The 25,464-nt window shown below is 44.2% G+C and overlaps 2 protein-coding genes across 3 annotated transcripts in view; one reads left to right on the top strand and one right to left on the bottom strand.

Annotated features, from left to right (window-relative positions):
• NKIRAS1 (NFKB inhibitor interacting Ras like 1) overlaps positions 1-17,697 on the bottom strand; it is a 62,855-nt gene extending 45,158 nt beyond the window's left edge. Inside the window, exon 1 of the mRNA XM_025375759.1 lies at positions 17,459-17,697. The gene's annotated coding sequence lies outside the window, so the exon portion shown is untranslated. The remainder of the gene's footprint in view (positions 1-17,458) is intronic.
• The window catches only part of NR1D2 (nuclear receptor subfamily 1 group D member 2), a 36,333-nt gene continuing 27,263 nt past the window's right edge, over positions 16,395-25,464 (top strand). Inside the window, exon 1 of one of the 2 annotated variants that reach the window (XM_025375736.1) lies at positions 16,395-16,729. In XM_025375736.1, the coding sequence (XP_025231521.1) occupies positions 16,714-16,729 (16 nt within the window). In that variant the 5' untranslated portion in view covers positions 16,395-16,713. Of the gene's footprint in view, positions 16,730-17,263; positions 17,390-25,464 lie in introns of those variants that run through there. The other variant, XM_025375737.1, reaches the window with a different exon arrangement.

A 25,464-nucleotide genomic window follows, 5' to 3' on the forward strand; every position in this document is an offset into this window, starting at 1 on the left:
AGGCTGCTATCAAACTCCTGGGCTCAAGTGATCCTCCTACCTCAGCCTCTCAAAGTGCTGGGATTACAGACATGAACCTCTGCACCCAACCTCTGTGTTTCAATGTACTTAAAATTTGTGGAATGCTCAGACTTCTTAAACATACTAGCACATAAGAGATCTTTTATTTTTGAATTACAGGAAATTTGGAAAATCTAGAAAAAAAAAATTACCTGAATCCCATTACTCAGAGAGAACCATATTATCATTTTGGTTTATTTTCTTCCAGTCTTTCTTTTTTTTAATTGGAAAAAACTGATAAGATTTCTAGTTTTCATAATGATGGAATAAGTCATTGTGGAATGGATAATCTGAACAAACACTCCAAGCACAACTAGAAAGGCAGTCGAATTATAAGTATATAGAATATGTCATATATATTGAGTCTACTTAAAGGCATTGGAGAGCTAATAAGCAATGAAGAATTACAGAACCCAGAGCTGGAAGAACATGGGAAATCCAGAGAGAGTGTCACATTCAGAGCTGCTTCATCCTGGAGGGTATTTGCTGATTCTAGAAGGGGTAGCTGAGTATGTGAGAGGCTGAGCAACACCCTGACAGCCTTGGTGGGCTAAAGGGATAAAAATGTAGTGGAATAAGCAGTGCAGGGGGAAGGTCCTGCTAAGCCCTCTACACTTTGGGTTGGATTCCCTGCAATTTGTTCTCCCAAAGGCAGCAAGGGTGATGTTTCTGAAGCTAGTTAGATCATGGCAGTCTTTTGCTTGAAACCCTCCATTGATTTTGAACCTCAGAATAAAAGATAAATAAGACCCCCAAAAAAGGCCAAAAAGTCTACACTATACAAACAGTTTTCAATCTTATTTGGGGTTGAAATGACCCAGCATTCCCTTTTCATAATAGAAATTTACAATGACCTCTTTACTGTCATGAAATTAAATTTATAGACAATAACTAATCTATAAATATAATTTCGTAATTATAATGATCATAAAAGTCAATAAGATGCCCAAATTGTAATGTGAAGAAAAAAATAAAAGTAATCTCTTTAATTTTTTTATTTTTTGAGACAGGGTCTTACTCTGTCACCCAGGCACAATTGTGCAGTGACACAATCATGGCTCATTGCAACCTCCACCTCCTGGGCTTAGGTGATCCTCCCACCTTTGCCTCCTGAGTAGCTGGGACTATAGGCGCATGCCACCATGTCCAGCTATTTTTTTTTTTTTTTTGTAGAGACAGAATTTTGACATGTTGCCCAGCTGATCCTCCTGCCTTGGCGTTCCAAAGTGCTGGGATTATAGGCGTGAGCCACCACACCCAGCCAAAATAAAGGTAACCTGTGATAAAACAGTATGTATTTAAATATGTAAATATCTGGATACAATTCGATCACAGCATATAATAAAGTTGTAAGATGGTGTTTATACCTGTATTCAGAATCTTTGTGTATGCAGCCTGATACAGTTGTTTACAGTTGTGTATGCTATCAGTGGCTCTAATACCATAAACAGTGTTTCCATCATTGACCTGGTTTCTGAAGTGGTTTGAAACTCTTGGTAGAGTTTCAAACAAAACAACCAATCTTCCCTTCAATCATAAGATTATGTCTCTGACTTCATTTCCTACTGCATTTCTTTTTTTTTTTTTTTGAGACAGAGTCTCGCTCTGTCGTCCAGGCTGGAGTGCAGTGGCGCGATCTCGGCTCACTGCAGCCTCCACCTCCCGGGTCCATGCCATTCTCCTGCCTCAGCCTCCCAAGTAGCTGGGACTACAGGCGCCTGCCACCACACCCTGCTAATTTTTTGCATTTTTAGTAGAGACGGGGTTTCACCGTATTCGCCAGGATGGTCTCAATCTCCTGACCTTGTGATCCGCCCGCCTCGGCCTCCCAAAGTGCTGGGATTACAGGCGTGAGCCACCGCGCCCGGCCTCCTACTACATTTCTCTTTACTTTTGCCTCTGTAGCCATCCTGGCCTCCTCTCTCTCAAATTTGATTAAGTATGTTCAGCTTTAGGCTCTTTCAATGCCTGTTCTACCTGGAACATTGTTCTCCCAAATATAGTCGTGGCTCACTCCCTCACTTAGTTTGGGTCTTTCCTCAAACATCCATTTCTCAGTAAAATATTCCTGGATTCTTTAAATTTTAAAATTCTTCGTCCTCGCTCTTGGCACTTCCTTGTCTCTCTTCCCTGCTTTATTTGTCACCTTAGCATCACCATCTGACATGCTCTTGTGTTTTCTTACTGTTTATCTAGCCACCTTCCCACCCCCAGAGGTTTTAAGTTTAATGCATCCCTTTTCTTGTTTGTTTTGTCCACCAATACGCTCAATAGGTATTAGTGGAAGGGAGGAAAAAGAAATGGAAAGGAAGGAGAGGGGGAGAGAGAAAGAGAGAGAGAGAGAGAAAAGAAAGATGGAGAAGAAGGGCGGGTTTCAGGAAGTAGCAAAGGGTCATGAGACCCAAATTTGGTTTCTTGCCTTCAACCACCCAGTGACTTCAGAAACTTGGCATTGGTTGTCGGCTCCTTGCCCCAGGGGCTGTCCCCTTTCTATGGGCACTGGGCAGAGACAGGGTGTTCTATCGAGTCTCTGTCTGGAGCAATGATGCTTATTATTAGTCAGCAGGGCCTGCTGCTGGTTTTTAAAATGGAGAGGTTAATTTTGAGGGGAGAGATGGGGAAGAACTGTAAGCTATACTACCCCAAAGCCAACTGACTACCGGTGATTAGAAAGGAGTGTGACTTGAAGTGTTTGATTCTCTTTCCAATGACACGTATATAATTATGGAACTGAAAACTCACAACTAAATGGAAGTCAGAAGTGATTATAGATGTGACAGAGTTTGCCAGGGGTGTTTAGAGTTAGTCCCAGGAGGCAACCTTTAAACATCTGTTATTGTGAGAGTGCCTAGAAAACAGGGCTCAATCAAAGGAGACTCAACAAAGAAAGAAATCACATAATGAAATTCTAGTGATTTGCATAAATTGCTATACTAAATGTTATGCAGAGGTCCCTTACTTAACCTGTGGTGTAATGACCTGAAGTGTACCTCTGTAACAAATTAATCTTGCAGAAGGACTATTTACTATTGTTTGCTACAAAATAACTTCTAGGCTGGGCTCTGTGGCTCAGGCCTGTAATCCCAGCACTTTGGGAGGCTGACACGGGCAGGTCACCTGAGGTCAGGAGTTCAAGACTAGCCTGACCAACATGGAGAAACCCTGTCTCTAATAAAAATACAAAATTAGCCGGGTGTGGTGGTGCATGCCTGTAATCCCAGCTACTAGAGAGGCTGAGGCAGGAGAATCGCTTGAACCCAGGAGGCGGAGGTTGCGGTGAGCTGAGATGGCACCATTGCACTCCAGCCTGGGCAACAAGAGTGAAATTCCGTCTCAAAACAAAAACAAAAACAAAACAAAAACAAAAAATTAACTTCTATAGTTTCAGAAAGAAAACTGGCAGAGATCGCTGGTGCCTCTCATAGGAAAGAGCAGAAACTAGCAGTGTGTTCCACTTTTACTTCTTCCTCTTCCTCCAAAATCTGGGTGATTTCTCTATGCTGGGAGTCAACAATGTTAACATCAGTAGAATCACTCCATATGTATTTGTGGGATGCAGAATAATGGCCCTTCCGATGATGTCCACTCCTAATACTGGAAGTCTGTCAATATGTTACATTATAAAACAAAGAAGAATTAAGGTTGCAAATCAGCTGACTTTGAGATGGGGAGACTTCAGGCCCAATGTAATCACAAGGCTCCTTGAGTATGGAAGAGGGAGGCAGAAGAACATGAGAGCCAGACAGAGATGACTTTACTGACATTACTTTCAAGATGAGAGGCAAATAGAAGCCAAGAAATGTGGGCAGCTTCTAGATGCTCCAAAGAGTATGAAAACAGCTTCTCCCCTAGAGCCTCAAGAAAGAAATGTAGCCCTGCTCATACCTTGATTTTAGTTTGTTAGACTCTGACCTACGGGAACTGTTAAGATCATACTCTGTATTGTGTTAAGTGCCAAGTTTGTGGTAATTTGGTAGAGCAGTAATAGAAAACAAATACAATATTGTTTTGCTGTCTGCATTTGTCATTTAATTTCACACACAGAAGTTATTTTCTCTTCTGCCTCCCGCCTCCAGAATTCTTCCTCACTGTTGCTGGTTTCCTATAAATTACTCTATCCTATCCCAGTGGTTCTCAATGGGGTAGGGGAACAATTTTGTCCCCCAGGGACATTTGACAATGTCCAGAGATATTTTTGGTTGTCACAACTGGGAAGTAGGTGGTATTGCTACTGGCATCCAGTGGATAGAGGCCAGGATGCTGCTAAACATCCTACAATGCACAGGACAGCAAAGAATTGTCCAGCCCCAAATGTCAATAGCACCACTGTTGAGAAAACCCTGTTGTACGCATATATCAGCTTATATAACATATGGAGTTTGGGGATAAGTGTCTACATGAAAAGAATTTCTGTGCCTATCTCCCCGACTCCCACTCCCCGCTTTTTTTTTTTTTTTGGTCCTGCTTTTTTATACATGCATTCTCAAGGGGGTAACATCACCCCTCAGGGAGTAAAAATTGGTTTTTGAGGGATGTCTTCGTCACTTTGTGCTGCAATAACAAATTACCGTAGACCAGGTGGCTTAAAGAACATTTATTTAGGCCGGGCGCGGAGGCTCACGGCTGTAATCCCAGCACTTTGGGAGGCTGAGGCGGGCGATTCATGAGGTCAGGAGATCGAGACCATCCTGGCTAACACAGTGAAACCCCGTCTCTACTGAAAATACAAAAAATTAGCTGGGCGTGGTGGCGGGCGCCTATAGTCCCAGCTACTCGGGAGGCCGAGGCAGGAGAGTGGTGTGAACCTGGGAGGTGGAGCTTGCACTGAGCCGAGATCACACCAATGCACTCCAGCCTGGGTGACAGAGTGAGACTCCACCTCTAAATAAATAAATAAATTTTTAAAAATAACATTTATTTATCACACTTTTGGAGCTGGAAAGTTCAAGACACCAGCAAGTTGGGTGTCTGGTAAGGGGCCCGGTCTCTGCTTCCAATATGGCGCCTTGATCACTGCATTCTCACATGGCAGAAGAGCAAAAAGCGCCAGGACACTTCAACATCTTTTACAAATATATCATTCATGACTTAATCAACTCCTAACGACCCACCTCTTAATACTATCACATAGTGATTAACTTTCAACATATTAATTTGGAGGAACACATTCAAACCATAGCAAGAGGTTTCTAAATTTAGCTCAAAGAATGGCAAAGTAATGAACTGAACTTTACATTAGCTCAAAAGAAATAGGGGAAGGTTTGTCTGTATGTGTTTATCATTCATCCCTCCCTTCCTTTGTTCCTTCACATGTATGTGGAAACTTTTTTTTCCATAAAGAAAAACTAAACGTCATCTCACCTTTCCTCACCCCCAGACAAACCACTCCAATAAACCAAAACCAAAAGCCAAAAATAATTGTATCCTTATGCTTTGCCATGGGTATAAAGTAAGAAAGCACACATTTTAGGCAGCTGTGGGCCATGCTGTCATAATGATATGTCTCTTGTGATATTGGGAATTTGAATGATTAAACTGATTATTCAGTTATTTGAATGATGTCATTCTGTTGCAGTTCCTCTGGCTATTTTGCTTTCATACTGCAAATGTGTTAAAAATTTAAGTCCCAGCTTGAACTTTTCTTTATGCTGAGATCAGCCTTGTGGATTGTCTCATTATACAGTGCCTGCCGGGGTGGCACTTCTGGGCGTGCTGGCAGCACTCTCGGGTCAGCAGGAACTATTTCAACTCAATTAATAAAGCAAAAGAAAGGGATCTGGTTGACCTACAAGGTCCAACTCTGCAAGAATTAACTCTTAACTACAATGGTGATTATTCACAACTTGCCCATCTTCTGAGAAAGTAAAGCCTTTTTCAGAGGTATTTTTCCCTCCTTTAAATGAAAGCATCCATTCTTGCTCTCTTGAAAAAAAAAAAACTTTCAGAGAATATCAGAAGACTTATTATCTCTGAGTTTTTTTTTAATCTATAGAAGATTGCCTAAGAGATCCATGCAATAAATGATTTCTAAATCCCGAAAGAATGGCAAAATAAGGCTGTGAGGTTTGCTCAGCAGGACCTGCTCCAATCCAATCCACCCTCTCTTTCCCTTTGTACCTTGAAGGTGATCTTAATGCTTTTTCAGTTTTTATTTTTATTTTTGAGACAGGACCTTGCTATGCTGCCCAGGCTGGTCTCAAACTCCCGGGCTCAATGGATCCTCCTGCTTCATGAATTGGATAAAAAAGAAGCAGAAACCATCAGGCTTTAAAAGAATATCAAATTCATAATGAATATTATTGTTAAAAAACTCCTGACAATGGCTAAAACTAAACATGGTAAGATTTATTGCCAACTCAAAAATAATAAATTAAATCTTAGCACAAGGGAAAATCTGCAAAATTTGATAAGGCAGATGGAAGAAATTAGTTCATGAAAGAAAGGTGTTAATGGCTGAGGCTCTGATTGGCAAAAAAAAAAAAAAAAAAAAAATCAATGAATCAACTCTTTTTTCTTTTTCTTTTTTTGTTGAGATGGGGTCTTGTTCTGTCTCCCAGGCCAGAGTGCAGTGGTGTGATCAGGGCTCACTGGAGCCTCTACCACTAACACCTAGGCTCAAGTAATCCTCCAACCTCAGCCTCCCAAGTACCTGGCACTATAGGGACGTGTCACCATGTCCAGCTAATTTTTTAAACATTATTTGCAGAGATGAGGTCTCGCTAATGTTACCCAGACTGGTCTGGAACTTCTGGGCTCCAGTGATCCTCTCCCACCTCGGCTTCCCAAAGTGCTGGGATTACAGGTGTGAGCCATCACACCTAGGAAGAAGTAAATTTGTTTTCTAGAATGTAGATAAATACATCTATAGATAGATAATTAGTAAAGGCTCACGGTCAGGCACAATGGCTCACGCCTGTAATCCCAGCACTTTGGGAGGCCAAGGCAAGAGGATCGCTTAAGCTTGGGAGTTCAAGACGAGCCCAGGCAACACAGCGAAACCTCCTCTTTACAAATAATTTTTAAAAAATTAGCCTGGTATGGTGGTGTACACCTGTAGTTCTAGCTTTTTGAGAGGTTCAAGTGGGAGAATTGCTTGAGCCCAGGAATTTGAGGCCGCAGTGAGCTATAATCATGCCACTGCACTCTAGCCTGGGCGACAGAGAGACCCTGTATAAAAAAAAAAAAAATGTGGGGTTGGGGAGCGTAATAGGAGTATTTATTATGAGACTAGCAGGTTTGTCCTAGAGTCTATAAGCAGAAATCCATCCAGGCCTGAAAGAAGATCTGGAATCACAAACCCAAGCAATGTGCTCTTTGCATTCAAAATTCTATCCTGTCATATTACTGGACAGAAATACCGGTTGCTTGAATGTGTGGCGCAGAAATTCTGAAGGGAGGCAACCACTAACCCATTATACTTAGTTACATTGGCCTGTAAGCCCTGGAATACAGGGCTGATCAATTTTCTGGCTACTGGCTTTCTAAGCTGGTGCTCTCCCAAGCTTGAGCGTGCCTCAGAATCACCTGGAGGGCTTGTTCAATACCAGTTGCTGGCCTCGCCCTTAGAGTTTCTGATTCATTAAATCTGAGGTAGAGCTCGAAAAAATTGCTTTTTTTTTTTTTTGAGACGGAGTATCACTCTGTCGCCTAGGCTGGAGTGCAGTGGCATGATATTGGCTCACTGCAACCTCTGCCTCCCGGGTTCAAGCGATTCTCCTGCCTCAGCCTCCTGAGTAGCTGGGACCACAGGTACGTGCCACCACACCCAGCTAATTTTCTGTATTTTTAGTAGAGACGGGGTTTCACCGTGTTAGCCAGGATGGTCTGGATCTCCTGACCTGGTGATCCGCCCCCCCTTGGCCTCCCAAAGTGCTGGGATTACAGGCATGAGCCACTGCACCTGGCTGAAAAATTGCATTTCTAACAAGTTTTCAGGTGATGCTAATGGTGCTGATCCAGTGACCACACTTGGAGAATTTTTGGTCTAGGTGACTTTCCCAGTGAGGGAAGAATGCACTGCACTTGGAGAATTCACCAGTGGAGGAGAGTTGCTGATAAACTGAAGCTGAGTGAAGAGTTGATGGTTGAAAAGGGAACCACCTGGGTCTCTAAGTCTCCTCTGAGTATTGGTGACAAGGTAGGATAGAAAATTTAGGAGACACCTGGGGCGGTGTAATCCCAGCACTTTGGGAGGCTGAGGTGGACAGATCACTTGAGGCTAGAGTTTGAGACCAGCTTGGCCAACGTTGCGAAAACCTGTCTCTACAAAAAATACAAACATTTGCCAGGCGTGTGCCTGTAGTCCCAGCTACTCGGGAGGCTGAGGCACGACAGTCGCCTGAACTCGGGAGGAGGAGGTTGCAGTGAATGGAGGGCCATAGACTCTGTCTGGAAAAAAAAGAAAAAGAAAAAAAGAAAAGAAAAATAAATAAAAGAAAACTTAGGAGAATGGTCAGTTAATGAACTCATACTAGGAGAGATTGCACAGCTGGGAGGAATTCTCATTGAAGTGGGTTTTCAACAGAATAAACAGGAAGACTGAATGGGAAAATCTGTGAGTCAGCAATATGTATTGTTCCTTTAGATAGCATGCCTGTTGTTAGGGAAAGTTTTGTGTTTGATGGTTTGTTTTTTTTTTTTCCCTCACCCCAGTGAAAAAGTAGGATTTCTTTTTTAACTGTGACCAATAGAGTACTGAAAATAATCAGGCATTTCATATAGCATTTTTTATTTATTGAACTGTCATACACTTTTCTTCTTTATTTTCTTTCTTACTTTTAAAAAAAATATCTGTTTAGTATGTTATTAAATCAATGCAGCACTTAAAAAAATTCAACTGGGGTTTCCAGATGGCATTATTTTTTGCACTCTATTCAATGAAGCATCTTGGCCAGATGGTTTCTGTTGTTGATTGTTTTGGATTTTTATATATACATTATTGTGTAGACTGTAGTCATTACATTTAGACATAACCCTTTTTCCTACTAGATTCTTCTCCAAATGAATGAAAAGATACTAGATAGTATTAAGATTAGACAATAAGAGACTCAGAATAGTCAAGAGATTGGGTCTATATCTGAAATATAAGTTTGCTGACCTTCAGCTCCACAGAGAATAAGCTCCTCAAAAATAGAGTGGAACCATTATGTGGAGTGAGGCCTTTTCTGTACCTACTTCTTATCTCACTTTCATTCCTTTCTCTGGAGCATCCATTCTCCTTATCCTAACACTTAGAAAAATACTTCCAGGTACCTCTCATTGAGAAGTACAGTATTTTTTTTTTTTTTTTTTTTTTTTTGAGACAGGGTCTCATATTGTTGCCCAGGATGGAGTACAGCAGTACAATCACCAATCACTGTAGCCTCTAACTCCCAGGCTCAAAGGATCCTCCCATCTCAGCTGCCTGGGTAGCTGGTACCTCAGGTGAGAGCCACCACACTCAACAATTTTTTTAAGTTTTTATAGAGACGGAGGTCTCACTATGTTCCCCAGCCTGGTCTTGAACTCTTGGGCTTAAGCCATTCTCCAGCCTCAGCCTCCCAAAGTGCTATGATTACAGGTGTCAGCCACCGTGCCCAGCCATCTTAAAATTCTAACAAAGTAATGTGGTCCTCAAGTCAGGGTGCACTGTATATGTGTGTGATTCTTTAAAACTGTTTCCTTTTGAAAATGATAGTTGCAAGAATATATTCCATCTCTCATGCTATTCAAGATATGACCTTGATGCTCCTGTTATAAAGAGATGAGGTCCATGTCCCCTACCCTTGGATCTGGGTGTGCTTGTGACTACCTTTTAACCAATAATGCAGCAAAATTCATGCCACATGACTTCTGAGGCATGATCAGAAAACGTGATGCAACTTCTCCTTTATCCCATGAAACACTTGCATTGGAGCCCTAAGCAGCTCTGTAAGCAGTCTGACTGCCCTGAGGCCGCCATGTTGTGAGGAAGTCCAAAGTAGCCCACATGTAGAGAGCCTGTGGCCAAGCCCTGTAACTACCTAAAGAGGGAAGTGCCCAGCTAGCCCCTAGCAGCTCCATCCTCCTGCTGTTCCAGCTCCACCCACTGTCTGATGGCCAAGAGACCCTGAGCCAGAAATGCCCAGCCAAGAGCTTCCTAGCTTCCTAACCAACAGATGTCATCAGAGATAACAAAATAATGCTGTTATCATATGCCACTAAGTTATGAGGTGATTTGTTATACTGCAGTAGTTGACTGGAATGTTCCCTAAAACGGGTGAGAATGATTCAAAACAATTGTATCAGTGAGGTTTCCTTAGTTACAAACAGGAGAAACTGACTCTGTCTAATTGAACAAATGTATACGATAAATGTCCAAATCAAGAAATGAGAAAAATAAGATAAAAATAAAATGGAAGGATGGAGATCAAGATAAAGAGCAGAAATTAATGAAACAAAACAAATTTAGTCAATCAACAGAGCAAAACATTGGGCCACTGAAAAAGTAACAAAGTAGATAAAAGTTTAGTAGGCCTGATCAAGAAAGAAAAAGCACAAATAAATAAAATTAAGAATGGGAAACTAGACCAGGCACAGTGGCTCACGACTTGTAATCCCAGCACTTTGGGAGGCCAAGGTGGGTGGATCATGAGGCCAGGAGTTCGAGACCAGCCTAACTAACATGGTAAAACCCTGTCTCTATTAAAATACAAAAATTAGCTGGGCATGGTGGCATGTGCCTGTAATCCCAGCTATTCAGGAGCCTGAGGCAGGAGAATGGCTTGAACCGGAGGGAGGTGGAGGTTGCAGTGAGCCGAGATCATGCCACTGCACTCCAGTCTGGGCGACAGAGCGAGTCTCCGTCTCAAAAAAAAAAAAAAAAAAATATAGAGTTGATATCAATCAAAGACATAAGAGGATACACACAACTTTATTCCATTAAATGTGAAAGTTTATACAACATGGACAAACTCCTAGAATAATAATTTATCAAACTGATTCAGGAAGACAAAGAAAGCCTCTAAAATCTTTAATGACGAATTTGGTTGCCACTAGTCACATGTGGCTATTGACACTTGAAATGTGACTACAGCAACTAAGGAATTAAATTTTGAATTTGATTTCATTTTAACTAATTTAAATTTAAATTTTAAAACTGACAGGGTGCGTAGGCTCACACCTGTAATCCTGGCACTTTGGGAGGTTGAGGTGGGAGGACTGCTTGGAGGCCACGAATTCAAGACTAGCCTGGGCAACATAGGGAGAATCCCATCTCTACAAAAAAAAAAAAAAAGTACTGGGGTGTGGTGGCAAACACCTGCGGTCCTAGCTAATTGAGAGGCTGAGGTGGGAGCATCTCTTGAGCCCATGAGTTTGAAGCTGTAATGAGTTATATGATTACGCCACTGTACTGCAACAGCTTGGGCGAGAAGGCCAGACCTGTTTCTAAAAAAAAAAACAACAAAAAAAACTGCCACAGTGTGAATTTTTTTTTTTTTCATTAAACACAACTTGAAAGTTTTGGTTGGGCTGTATTTAACTTTAACCACTGCATCTCATAACCTATTATTACTGCATTGTAGTGTGTGTGCTGGAGTTGTGCACTGTTTTCAGTATTGCCCATAAACACATCACTGGTCTTGTTGGTGTCAATGGATTGATTCAGTTTGAATGAGTTTTTTCTATGCACAGATGAAATAGTGGAGTATGTTTATTTGAATATTTTATGAAGACATCAAATAAAACATAATTTACATAGTGATACATAAATCATAAATAGAAATTTGTATTATTTCGTTATAACAAAATCACTTTTCTAGTTAAAAATTAAGTATAGACAAAGTTTTAAATTTAAAATAAGATATATTATGCAGAATTTTGGAGCAATATAGAAACTAATACCATGAATGGAAAGGTAAAGAAAAAAATAACCTGGAAGAAGGTATGTCACAAATGTCATGATGAATGGCAGCTGCAATTTGCTGTGGCAGAGCAAACTGCCAGAGCTATCTGTTGCTATGTGACGACGTCACTGCTCTGACACAAACATGCTTGGAAATTTTTGTGTTTTAAATGTCTCTGTTTTCATTTGTAATAAGTAGCTCTTGATATAGTCCACAAAAAAAGCACTTTGTGGTCTTCAATAATTTTAAGAGTGGAGAGGAGTTCTGAGATCAAAAGTTCGAGAACTGCTGCTCTAGGGCACAGAAAAGGCAGTTTAAGCGGCATGATGTTTCGGTATTAGCAACTAGCAGGACTCATTGGAACATTTTAAAATGAGGAATGACCTTAAATGTTTTTAATTGGCCTTATCTTTAATAGAATCCATCTTTCTCTCTTTTTCCTAATGCCCCTCCTTCATCTAGGTCCTCATACTCCAGTGCGCCACTTGGCCTATCTTAATTGAGTTTGGGATAAGAAGACTCTAATATTTAGGTTCTTCTTCCTTTTATTCACATCTAGATGGACCTATCTTGTGTTGTTTTGCAGGCTCTGTTAATCGTAAGGGCTAATGAGGTAGCTTTCCCAGGAAGTAATTTGCATTTTTAACACATAACTTTTGAAGACACAGTCACTTCATTCAACGTTATTTTGGTCAGAATGAGGAAGGTGGAGTAGGCAGAAATCCACTATGAATATTCTGAGAATCCGAACACACTGAGCCATAGACACCACAGGATTAATAAATGAGGCTCCTTGGAATGACAGCAACACAATGCAATTTCCACTGCAGCTACAGCACGCTGGGTACAGCCCAACCAGAGGATGCTGCTGAGCATCCTCCTCTGGCACTAGGGGGCCCAGCGAATTTCCAGTGGCCAGTGGTGTGGCTGGTGACTGACTTGGGTTATAGCTCTATAGCCTCTGCTAGTTACTTGCAAAGTCTCATAGGAAGAAGACAGCCTCTAAAAAACGCTCATAGACACCGATATTATTTTATAGGCATTATCATTGAAGAGAGGGTCTTGTATCCTTTGCAATGGCTGTTTTTCACTTACATTCTTCTTTTCAAATTTAAATAGTGGTAACCTCTTACACATTTTTAAATAGTCTTTTATTTATTTATTTACTTATTTTTGAGACAGAGTCTCACTCTGTTGCCTAGGCTGGAGTGCAGTGGCATGATCTCAGCTTACAATAAACTCTGCCTCCTGCGTTCAAGGGATTTTTGTGACTCAGCCTCCCTAGTGGCTGGGATTACAGGTGTGCGCTACCACGTCCGGCTAATTTTTGTATTTTTAGTAGAGATGGGGTTTTGCCATGTTGGCCGGGCTGGTCTTGAACTCCTGGCCTCAAGAGATCCGTCTGCCTTGACCTCTCAAAGTGCTGGGATTACAAGCGTGAGCCACCGCGCCCGGCCTAGAGCAGTTAGTTCATGGCAAAACTGTGAACTTCAGAGTTCTCAAGCACCTCCTACCTCCACAAACGCACAGCTTCTCCCACTATCAAACATCCTGCACCACAGTGGTACATTTGTCATCACTAATGAACCTACACTGATATATCATTCAAAGCCATGGTTTATTATTTTATTTTACTTTTTTGAGACGGAGTTTCGCTCTTGTTGCCCAGGCTGGAGTACAATGGCGTGATCTTGGCTCACCGCAACGTCGGCCTCCCAGGTTCAAGCGATTCTCCTGCCTCACCCTCCCTGGTAGGTGGGATTACAGGCATGTGCCGCCACACCCGGCTAATTTAGTATTTTTAGTAGAGACAGAGTTTTTTCGATGTTGGTCAGGCTGGTCTCGAACTCCTGACCTTAGGTGATCCGCCCTCCTCGGCCTCCCAAAGTGCTGGAATTACAGGCGTGAGCCACCGCGCCCAGCCTCAAAGCCATAGCTTACATTTTTTTTTTTTTAGACGGGGTCTCCTCGCTCTGTCACCCAGGCTGGAAGGCACTGGGGAGAGCATGACTCACTGCAGCCTCAACCTCCCATCTCAAGAGATCCTCCTGCATCAGCCTCTTGGGTAGCTGGGACTACAGGTGCACACCACCAAACTCTGCTAATTTTTGTATTTTTTGTAGAGACGGAGTTTTGCCATATTGCCTAGGCTAGTCTCCAATACCTGGGCTCAATGATCCTCCCACATCAGCCTCCCAAAGTGCTGGGATTACAGGTGTGAGCCACTGTGCCCAGCTAGGGCTCACTCTTGACATTGTAGGTTCTATAGGTTTTGAGAAATGTATAAAAACACGTATTCAGCATTATAGTATCATACAGAATACTTTCCCCGCCCTAAAAATCCTCTGTGCTCTATTCATCCCTCCTTCCCCTCTAGCCTTTAGTAACCACTGATCTTTTTACTGTCTCCAGTTTTGCCCTTTCTTCTTTTTCTTCGAGACGGAGTTTCACCCTTTTTGCCCAGCCTGGAATGCAATGGCGCTATCTCGGCTCATCATAACCTCCGCCTTCCAGGTTCAAGCGATTCTCCTGCCTCAGCCTCCCGAGTAGCTGGGATCACAGGCATGCGCCACTACCCCGGCTAATTTTGTATTTTCAGTAGAGACGGGGTTTCCCCATGTCGGTCAGGCTGGTCTTGAAGTCCCGACCTCAGGTGATCCACCCGCCTCGACCTCCCCAAGTGCCGGGATTACAGGCCTGAGCCACCGCGCCCGGCCCAGTTGCCTTTTCTAGAATGTCGTATAGTTACAATCACACACTACATAGCCTTTTTAGAGTGGTATCCTCTTTTATGATTTCTTTTCTGCCTTCTAGACTGTTCATATTAACCTCATTTTACCTGTGTAGAAGTAGATGATGGCTGATACATGAAAATGAAAATGCAAGCAAGCTACGAAGTGTGGCCTTGGGGAACTCCTGCATCAGCATCACATGAGGGTGATAAATTCCAGAGGCAGGGAAGAATAGAGGGCTACCGTGGTTAGGGAACTGTGTTTAGAAGGGTTTGGGTATCAAGAAAGCCTTGGAAAGAGAAGCAGGACCCACATCTGTGCAGGGCGAAGCAGGTCAGGGTAAGTGGCTGAATTTTTTCAAAGTGTAACACGAAGCCATTGGAGGCTTTTGAGCAGAGTAATCAGATCTTATTTACATTTTAAAAATAACACGCTGACTGTAGGAGGACCCAAGGAGCACTCTCCTAGTTAGGGAACCAGAGCAGTAGCTCAGGGAAGAGACAACGGTTTGCTCTCGCAATGCCAACGGTGAGAAACACGGATTGAACATATTTTGAAGGTAGAAGAGCTCAGACTTGCTAATGGATTGAACGGAGAATAAAAGGCAGTGAGAGAGAGTGTTAGGAGAGAAACATAATTTTGCTGGCTTCAGGAACTTGCAGATTTACCAACATAGTAAATATTGATACGGTGAAGAAACCTGGGGGTGGCGAAATAGGGTGTTGCACATGTAATTACGTCTTCCACGTGACATTTCCCCCACATTCTATACTGAAAAATTTCAGAGCAAACGAAAGAATTTTACAAGGAACATCCATATCCCCATTGCCTAAGTTTAACATCTTACTATATCATCTACTCATGCCTCTATTAGCCCATCTTACTTTAGTAACGCGTTTAAATTGCGGGCATCAATGCACTTTCCTCAGAATTCACCTCAGCACGCATACAATTTGTTTCTAGCTTTTTTCTTTTGATCTGAAATTTACATTCAAGGTGGAATGCCCAGATCTTGACTGCACATTAGCTGAGTTCGGACACACGCGTACACCCGTCTAAAATCTGAGATGCAAAAAAGGGGCATAATCAAACTGGCTGCTGGATGTAAGAATCTGGAGATTAGGAGAGGTCTCGCCTTGAAATATAAATCTGGGAATCACGAGAACATAGGTCTACTTAAGCTATGAGATTGGATAAAATCACCTACAGGGTGGAGAGGGAAAGGGAAGGGTCTGTGCCCTCAAAGACCACCGTTTGGAGGTCGGTCGGGTGGGAGCGGGGCCGGGGGACGCAGGGGTTGAGCAAGCCCGAGTCAGCCGGGTTCCTGGCAAGCACCTCTGCTCGGCGCCAAGCCACCGCTCTGACCTGGGAGCCACCAGGTTGGGGGGCAGGGCTGGGGAGCAGGTCGTGGAAGGGGCCGCGGCCAGAGGCGGGAAGAGCAGCCGGGAGGAGGGGGGAGATGAGGAGGAGGAGGAGGGGAGGAATATGCGGCTGAGGGAAACGGATAAGAGGTTTACGGCTCGGAGGGGAAAAACGAAGGAAGAGGAGGGGCTAAGCAAGTAAAAGGGGAGAAAGGGGAAGCGCAGGAGAAAAGGGGAGCCAGGAAGAGGGAGAGAGGGAGGGAAAGAGGGAGAGAGGGAGGGAGAGAGGGAGGGAGAGAGGAAGGGAGGGGAGCGGCGGGGCGGAGTCGCCGCAGCGGCCGGCCGAGGGCGGGCGGAGGGAGGGGGTGTGTGCGCGGGTCACATGGTCGCTGCTGCCCTCCCCGTCAGCCGCCCTCGCCGCCGCGGTGCGCTGGCTGCAGGAAGCCGCCGCGCCGCCGCTTTTGTTGTCAGGGACCCCGGGAGGAGCGCCGCTCGCCGGCCGCCGCCACCCTCTCTGGCTGCAGCCTGCTGTGCGCTGCGCGGCCTGGGGCCCGGGAGCCCCACCCGCTCTGCCCATGAAGGGGCCCCGCGACCACCGTTGCTTCCAGCCCGGGGCGGCGCGGCGCTGAGGCGGCGGCGGCGGCGCTGCCCCCTCTGTGGGAAGCGGGCGGCCCCGGCCCCCTCCGCGAGGGCACCATGGAGGTGAATGCGGGTAAGAGCCGGACTGCGGCGGGTGGGGGATGGCGGGAGGGAGCGCGCGGAGCCCGCGGGGCACTTCTTGGGGGCGGCGGCAGGGGGGTGTCCCCAGGGTCGGTGGGGCGGCGTGGGCTGCTGCGCGCCGCGTGTCCGCCTCTGGCTCAGTTTCCATCGCCCCTTTGGCCGCCCCGCGCCCGCCCTCCCGTCTCCCTGCAAAGCCGCAGCGCGGCCCGGCGGCGCCCGACCCGGCCCCCCCCTCACATGGCCCGGCCTCGCGAGCCACGTGCGCGCTGTGTTTACGTTCGGCGGCGCCCGGGCGCCGGTTGGCTGGGCGGGCGCGTGACGCGGCATTACATAATGGGCGCTGAGGCGGCGGCGGCGGGCGGGGACACGTGAGGCCGGTCGGCTCCCTGACCCACATTCCCCGGGGCCGCAGGGACACGTGGGGGCGGGCGCGCGCGTGCGCGCGCTGGCTGGGAGCGCCGCAGCCTCCCGGGAGGCTCCGCCCCTTTGGAAGCCTCGGGGTAGTGACGTCGCCGCGATTCCCTCCTCCCCCGCGGGGTTGCACACTGCGGAGGAGGCCGCGCGTGCGCACCCGCTGAGCCCCGCGGCGAGGGGGCCCCGACGCGGGCGCTGACACCGCAGTGCGCCGGGCGCTGCAAGCTTTTTTCGCTAGGTGACCCCCAAGGCGCGGACCCCGCGCGAAACAAACGTACCGGCGCCTGACGAGCTGGTAGCTGTACACTTTGCAGATTCTGAGGAGGAAGTGCGGGGCGGGGGCGTGCTGCAGGCCGGAGGAGGCGCCTCGGGGAAGGCTTGGGGCTTTCCCGAAGGGATACGCTCGAAGGAGCTCCGAGGTGCTTCGATCACAAGCGATGCCCCGCAGACTGGGTAGCACCGCCCTTGTTAGGATGCCGCCTCACTGTTTACAAAAAAACCCCGTTTCCTCTAGGCCTGTCTCACACACCCACAGTCTTAAAAACTGCTTCCAGATCCCCTTGGGCTGAAATTTTCCTGTAAACGGGTCATACACGGAGCTGAGCGTGCAGCTCACGTATGGTCAGGATGACTCAGGTGATCGTAGGTGACTCCAACACTATATGTAAAACTGGCCAGTCTTTAAGAAAAACAAAACAAAACAACCTGTGGGTCGCTGAATTTTCCTGAATCTGATCAAGAGAATTTGGCTTTATAAATACTTTTCTTGTCACATTTTGTTACATTGCAACAGAACAATAGGGTGCCCTTCCTTCCTTTTGTCTGCCCCAAATGATGGAGCAGAGCTGAAGTTAGTGAGGTTATGGAAACAGCCAGCTTTTGTTTTATTTTTTGAGTTATAATGCGCCTCTAAGAATCTTGCCTCGATAACAAGTGTATTGTGAACTTTTCACCAAGAGTAAAAATAGTCATTTTCAAATTGTTTAATTATTTTTAAAATTTACTTCTTTTTTTTACCTGCCTCACAAAAATCTGGATCTAATTGTGTTTTAATTACCTAACGGACCTACTTAGTCTTTGAGGGCATTTTTAAAAATTTTACGAGTTTATCATAGAACTAAAGTTATACGTGTTAGAATTTAGAGGTGATCAGGGTGAACCTCTTCTACCCTTTAGCATGAATTCTAGTAGCTTTAGTAGCCTCATGAGGGCTGGCTCAATTAGGAAGTTTTTCTCTGGTTTGAGCCCTTTTCCAGTACTTCGCTGTTCAAAATCTTGCCTTGTGGAGCTACACATTATAAAAATTCCTCCGAATGAGTGTTGACCATCCCCTTCCCCCTTCAGTTCTTGGATTTGCAGTTCTCATCTCTTGGTGCTTGCCCAGCGTTGTTTTTTCAGATCACTCATCATCCTTGTTGCCCTTTGGGATGGAGCACCCAGAAGTGAACAGGCTCTTGTGGAAGTGGCTGGATAATTATCAAGTTCCAAGTTGCCCTCTTTGTCTTGGATCCTGCTGCAAATGAATTCCCTGGCAGGCTTAGTTTTTTTCGCCTATTGCTTTGCTGACTCACAGTAACCTTGCAATCAACTAGGACCTTTCATGTGAACTGTTATGAAGTTAGATTTCATTCATTGTGCAGATAATTGCATGACCTGAAGTGTAGGAATTTACAGTGATCGTTCTTAAAATTACTCTTGTTCATTTGGCCTTAAGTTCAAAGCTGTTACAAGCTGCTACCCACCATATTTACAGTTTCTACCATCTGTCTGTAAGTGGGAGGTCTAATAAGAATTCACTTTAACTGGCCGGGCACAGTGGCTCACGCCTGTAAGCCCAGCAGTTTGGGAGGCTGAGCCAGGCGGATCTCCTGAGGTAAGGAGTTCGAGACCAGCGTGACCAACATTTGTCCTTCTCTACTAAACGGACAAAAATTAGCCGGGCATGGTGGTGGGCTCCTGTAATCCCAGCTACTCAATGAGACTGAGGCAGGAGAATAGCTTGAACCCGGGAGGTGGAGGTTGCAGTTGAGTCGAGATCGCGCTACTGCACTCCAGCCTCACTCTTGTGAGACTCCGTCTCAAAAAAAAAAAAAGCCTTTTAACTTTTGAATTTTTGTAAACATTGACCAAGGTGGGGCCAGATTCAGTGCTGTGTGGCACACCTCTACCCTTCCGTCTAGTTTGGTGTTATTTGACAAACAACCAGTGATCATGTAGTCTTACTGTCCTTCATGACATCTCTGTGTCTGCTCGCCCCATGAGTAATGAGTGAAAACAATGGAGTGAAAAACTTGGAAAACAATTGTAGAGGTGGGGCAAGGAAATCTTTCCTTGGAGTGAGGAAAAGCCAGAATTGAAGTAAGAAGTTGCTCGACTGGTCAGTACGGTTAAGAGATTCAAAAAGGAGTGTGGAAATAACCAAAAAGAAACCACTGGATCCTTAAGACACATTAAAAAATGAGGTGAAGAATGTGTAGGGAGGGTTAGTTTGGTTTGAACCATTTTGATGGACCTCTTCTAGTATAATGATGACAAAAAAATAATCATCAGCTTCTTCTTATGTGCCAGGCCCTTTACATGTGTTCCTCACGTTAATTCCATGAAGGAAGATGCTGTTCCCACCATCTTAATGATGAGGAGCTAAGTAAATTGAAGCTAAATAACTTACCTAGGCAAGTAGTAGAGCCAGAATTTGAATCCACGAAGTTTACTTGGGAACATAAACTGTTAACTACTGTGCTATAATATATTTTAGCCTGCATAATATTTGAAGATTTATGTACAACTTAGTGTCCTGTCTTCTTGAGGGTGAAGGAGATACTGCATGTGTATGGATCCCCACTCAATTTGCAGTGATATATGTAGCTTATAGCTGGTGGAAAAGGATAGTCATCTGCAGGGCCTTCATCAGTCCTTTCTTTAGTCATGCTGGCTTATTTCCAGACATCAGATTACACCTTGACCTCCTTCTCCAGTAATTTACGTGGAGATTAAAATAACTCTGTTTTATAAAATAAGACCCATTTGGCTGGGTGCGGTGGCTCACACCTGTAATCCCAGCACTGTGGGAGGCTGAGGCGGGCGGATCACCTGAGGTCAGGAGTTCGAGACCAGCCTGGTCTACATGTGAAACCCTGTCTCTACTAAAATACAAAAATTAGCCGGGTGTGGTGGGTACCCATAATCCCAGCTACTTGGGAGACCGAGGCAGGAGAATCGCTTGAACCCAGGAGGCAGAGGTTGCGGTGAGCTGAGACCATACCATTGCACTCCAGCCTAGGCAACAGAGTGAAACTCTGTCTCAAAAAATAAAAAACAAAAAACACCCACACCATTTATTTTTGTGTCACCCCATTTAAAAAAATGTCTCTTATGTGATAACATCATTTGGTAATTTACACACCCTTCGATTCCCCACTTAGATATTGCCACCTTGGATGTGTTTACCCCTGTTGATCTCTGCCCTCTTTAGTATGATCTTCAGCAGTTCACAATCGTTTGTATAAATCGTTTATATGAAACATTGCTCCTGATAACATGGGTGTTTCCCCAGTTGATTTATAAGGCATTTTAGGGAAAGGACCGTGCTGTTCTCTGGAGCCCTGACACCCAGGACACAATTGGAATTTTAATGCCTCAATTAGATCTACTCTGCCACCCTTTGAGTAGGAATTATTTGTAACACTTTTAAAGTGAGGAAACTAAAGCTTCTTGGTAATAAAATGTTTTGTTCTATGCCACAGGGCAAAAAAGTACAGTCATGACTTGAAGTCAAACATACTCTCCAGGTTGGTGAACAGTGGGAGTGGGAGGGTTTAGATGATGGACAAGTCTAGAAAATGGGTAAGAAGACTCGAATATTTGCTGGAATATCAGTGCTTCCTAGAAGTACAAAATTGGATATTGACTTTTGGCTTGTCTGAAGTTGACCACTGGGTAAGCCCTAGCCTGGGAACCTGGCCCAGGTCCAGGGTCCCTTTCAACTGAAAATAGAGAAGACTGGCTCAGCTAATTTTAGCTCAAGGTTTCAAAGAGGTGCATTCTGCCTCTTTCTTGGAGGTGTTGGGACTTGCTAGTTCAGGGATTTTTACTATTCTTACTTTATCATCAAAAACAGTATATGAAAAAAGCACTTTAATAATCCTTATGAACACCATTTCATTTCAGTCTTGTAGTAAGTGGCAGATGTTCCAATTTTATAGAAGATGACTCAGGTTTAGAAAGATTGAAAGTGACTTGCTTGCTCAGTTCTTCTCACCAAATAAGTTTGTACTCTGGAATTGGACAACCTTGACTTTAAACTCTGGCCTGCCACTTAGTGGCTGACTTATCCTCTCTGAGCTCTGAGCTCCTTGTTTACAAAAATGAGTTAATGAAAGTTAATTCACAGAGTTCTTGTGAGGATGAAATTGTGTCGTTTATTCCTGACATCCAGCAGGTACTTGGTAACTTATAGTTTCACTTTTCTTTCTTCATTAGGTTGAGGAACTACTAGATGTACTCCTTATCTTCTAAGAAATTAAAATTTAACCCATTTGGTTTGCTATCAGTCAGGTTCATAGATGGGTGTCTAGTAGCAAGAATAGATGCTAAGACAACTAAATCAATATTGAAGGTCTTGTGAGGAGAATGCAGCTGTTTCTAGATGGATCCTCTTTGATTTTCTGGTGCCTGGCACAAATGCTTGTTTTCTTAAGACAGGAATTGGATCTTAACTGGATTGATAATAGCCCAGTAATTTCTTTTAGGTTGGATATTGAAGCTTTTGCAAAGGAAATTGTTTTTTAGTTAATTAATTACCATCAATGCTTGCAACCAATTTTTGAGCCATCTGCATAGCTCTAATTTCTTTTCTTTTCCTTTTTTTTTGAAGAGTTTTGCTCTTGTTGCTCAGGCTGGAGTGCAGTGGTGCCATCTTGGCTCACCGCAACCTCCACTTCCCAGGTTCAAGCGATTCTCCTGCCTCAGCCTCCTCAGTAACTGGGATAACAGGCATGTGCCACCATGCCTTGCTATTTTTGTATTTTTAGTAGAGATGGGGTTTCTCCATGTTGGTCAGGCTGGTCTCTAACTTCTGACCTCAGGCGATCCGCCTGCCTCGGCCTCCCAAAGTGCTGGGGTTAAAGGCGTGAGCCGCTGTACCCTTCCAGGTCTAATTTCTAAAAGTGAATTTCTTAGCCAAGGTAGTCAGCAGATCTTGTGAACATAAATGACTGAAAATGCGGGCCCAGGAAAGTCTTACTTCCAAGCAAAAACATCACTTTCTTTTCTTTTATTTTCCTGAGATGTTAGGTGTGAATTTAGTACCTAAGACACTATTTTAGAGAAGACAAATAGCTGTGAGATCTTCTTTTGGAATTTCATTGAGGACTAAGAATATTTGTAAAGTGTCCTATTGTGAGTGAAGACACCTGTGAAAAAAGTAGCCGTGTGCTAATACCTGGAATTTTTAATGTGGACTTAAGATCTCTAAAGTTTTATAAAGACAGCGCAATGGTTTTACCCAATAACATGACACTGGCTAGGTTTCCAGGTTAAATTGGTTTCTCTTTGGATTCACAGGGTATTAATGATACTCTGGCGGTTGTGTCGATGAAAATACCAGTTTTTAAAACTGTGGGCCAATTTGGTTTGAATTCACTGATTGTAGCCATTTTTAAACTTCAGTGTGCAAATAATTGCTTGGAGAGCTTGTTAAAAATGCGCATTCCTGAGGATGTGTTCTCCAGTCTGGGCAGGGCCTTGGAAACATGTATTCTGAAAAAGCACCAGCTAGTTTTGAGGATATGTATTTTACATAATTTCTCTGGGTGATGAAAATAAGTTGGGAATCTTTCTTCTTGTGTTGGTAGTTTTGGAGTTTTTAGATTGTAAAATGAACGGTAGGTGAAAACTGCCCTTGGTCACTTTGTCTTCCAGGGAGCACAGATGAAGTTGTTGGCTTGTGGCAGTGTTCTTCAAACTTGGATGTGCATCAGAATCACCAAGAGGGCTTATTAAAGTTTCTCGTGCAGTAGATCTGGAGCCGAGCTTGATAATTTGCATTTCCAGCAGATTCTGGGTGATACCGATGCCCCTGGTCCAGGGCCCACACTTTGAGATGGTTGGTTTCTAGTTAGGGACCACGTTGCAGGAAAAATATTAATTGCAGGATTAATTAAGGTGAGATGCACATAGCAAGAGAGCATATGGACAGTGAGTCTAACTGTGGGAAGAGCATGGATTTGCACCTCTCACCTCATGATTGATTCCAGGCATAGGCTTCATGAATAAAACAATGGATGGAATTGTCCACATTAGTGATATTTTTGTCTTTACAAATGACGTGCATATCGTTGAATTTATGCATGTTAAATGTGTGTCTGGGCTGGGCATGGTGGCTCACACCTGTAATCTCAGCACTTTGGGAGGTGGAGGCGGGTGGATCACCTGAGGTCAGAAGTTCGTGACCAGCCTGGGCAACATGGTGAAACCGTGTCTCTACTTAAAAAAAAAAAAGAAAGAAAAAAAATTAACCAAGCGAGGTGGTGGGTGCCTGTAGTCCCAGCTACTCAGGAGGCTGAGGGAGGAGAGTTGTGTGAACCGGGAGGTGGAGGTTGCAACGAGCTGAAGTTGCACCACTGCACTCCCATCCTGGGTGACAGAGTGAAACTCCGTCTCAAAAAAAAAAAAAAAAAAAAAAATTGTGTCTGATGAAAAACATTGTATGTTTTTTGGCATAGTAGGCAACTGTTTTATCTTCCCTTCTGGGTTGCATTCAAACCCCTTGAGAGCTGTGATTGTGCTTTCCTTTAGCTTCAGTATATATAATTTGTGCTTAAATACATATGTGATATCTAATACATAACAAACTGAAAATGACTTTAAATTTTTTTTTTTAATTGCCTGAAAATGGAAATGTCTTATCTTTTTGGGATTGTTTTGGCCTCAGCATTTTGCTATGTGGATTTTTTGTTTAAAAATGATTGATAGGCAGGACATGGTGGCTGACACCTGTAATCCCAGCACTGGGGAGGCCAAGGTGGGTGGATCACCTGAGGTCAGGAGTTCGAGACCAGTCTGACCAACATGGTGAAACCCTGTCTCTACCAAAAAAACAAACAAACAAAAATTGACTGAGAGTGGTGGCATGTGACTATAGTCCCAGCTACTCAGGAGGCTGAGATAGGAAAATTGCTTGCACCCAGGAGGTGGAGGTTGCTGTAAGCCGAGATTGTGACACTGCACTCCAGCCTGGGTGACAGAGTGAGACTTGGTCTCAAAAAAAAAAAAAAAAAGGAAGGTCAAGGGCAGTTTTCAGAGGGGTTGTGGAGGTTATATAAAATTGCAAATCACATTTTGAGAATAAGTCTGTGTAGAGGGAATTAGCTTCAGCCTTACTGTTATTCTGGTATAGCATACATTCTTCCAGCATCTTTTTTTTTTTTTTTTTTTTTTTTTGAGGCGGAGTCTCGCTCTGTCGCCCAGGCTGGAGTGCAGTGGCCGGATCTCGGCTCACTGCAAGCTCCGCCTCCCGGATTTACGCCATTCTCCTGCCTCAGCCTCCTGAGTAGCTGGGACTACAGGCGCCCGCCACCTCGCCCGGCTAGTTTTTTTTTGTATTTTTTAGTAGAGACGGGGTTTCACTGTGTTAGCCAGGATGGTTTCCAGCATCTTTAATACCTATAAAGAGCGAGTCAGAAGAACAAGGAGTGAGTCTGGATTTCTTAAGAGCTGCTTGGAGATGAATGGCAGAATGGGGTAGAGAAGGGAGAGTATTTAACTGGGGATTGGTTAGTGTATAGCCACTTTTGTCTTCTGGGAACACCGAAACAGAAAGGTGTGGGAGCAAGGGCTATGAAAGGATCCCTTATCTACCATTCTAAATGTTACATCTGTTCTGGATTAACCTGTGCTTTTAGCCAAGTGTTGGGGGAGGCAAATGATAAATTCATTGTTTCTAGGATTGTGTCAGATCAGAGGATGCAAAGAAGAGACCAGAACCAGATTTCTTTGTGACCAGTTTGTTTAAGCAATGAAGTTGCTTAGGAGCGTGTTTTAGTCCTTTTAGGAAAAGATTGGAAAATGAAAAGCTTTAGGTGTGAGGGGTCTGCATGTGCTCAGAATATCCAAGCCAGTGAAATCCTTCTCACTTTTAATTTTTTCTTTCTTTGAGACAGGGTCTTGCCCTGTCTCCAGGCTAGAGTGCAGTGGCATGATCATGGCTCACTGCAGCCTCGAACTCCTGGGCTCAAGTGATCCTCTTGCCTTAGCCTTCTGAATAACTGGGACTACTAGAGGTGCTGGGTGCAAACCACACGCAGCAAGTTTTTA

The sequence above is a fragment of the Theropithecus gelada genome, chromosome 2 (genome assembly GCF_003255815.1).
Source record: "Theropithecus gelada isolate Dixy chromosome 2, Tgel_1.0, whole genome shotgun sequence".
Taxonomy (NCBI): Eukaryota; Metazoa; Chordata; class Mammalia; order Primates; family Cercopithecidae; genus Theropithecus; species Theropithecus gelada.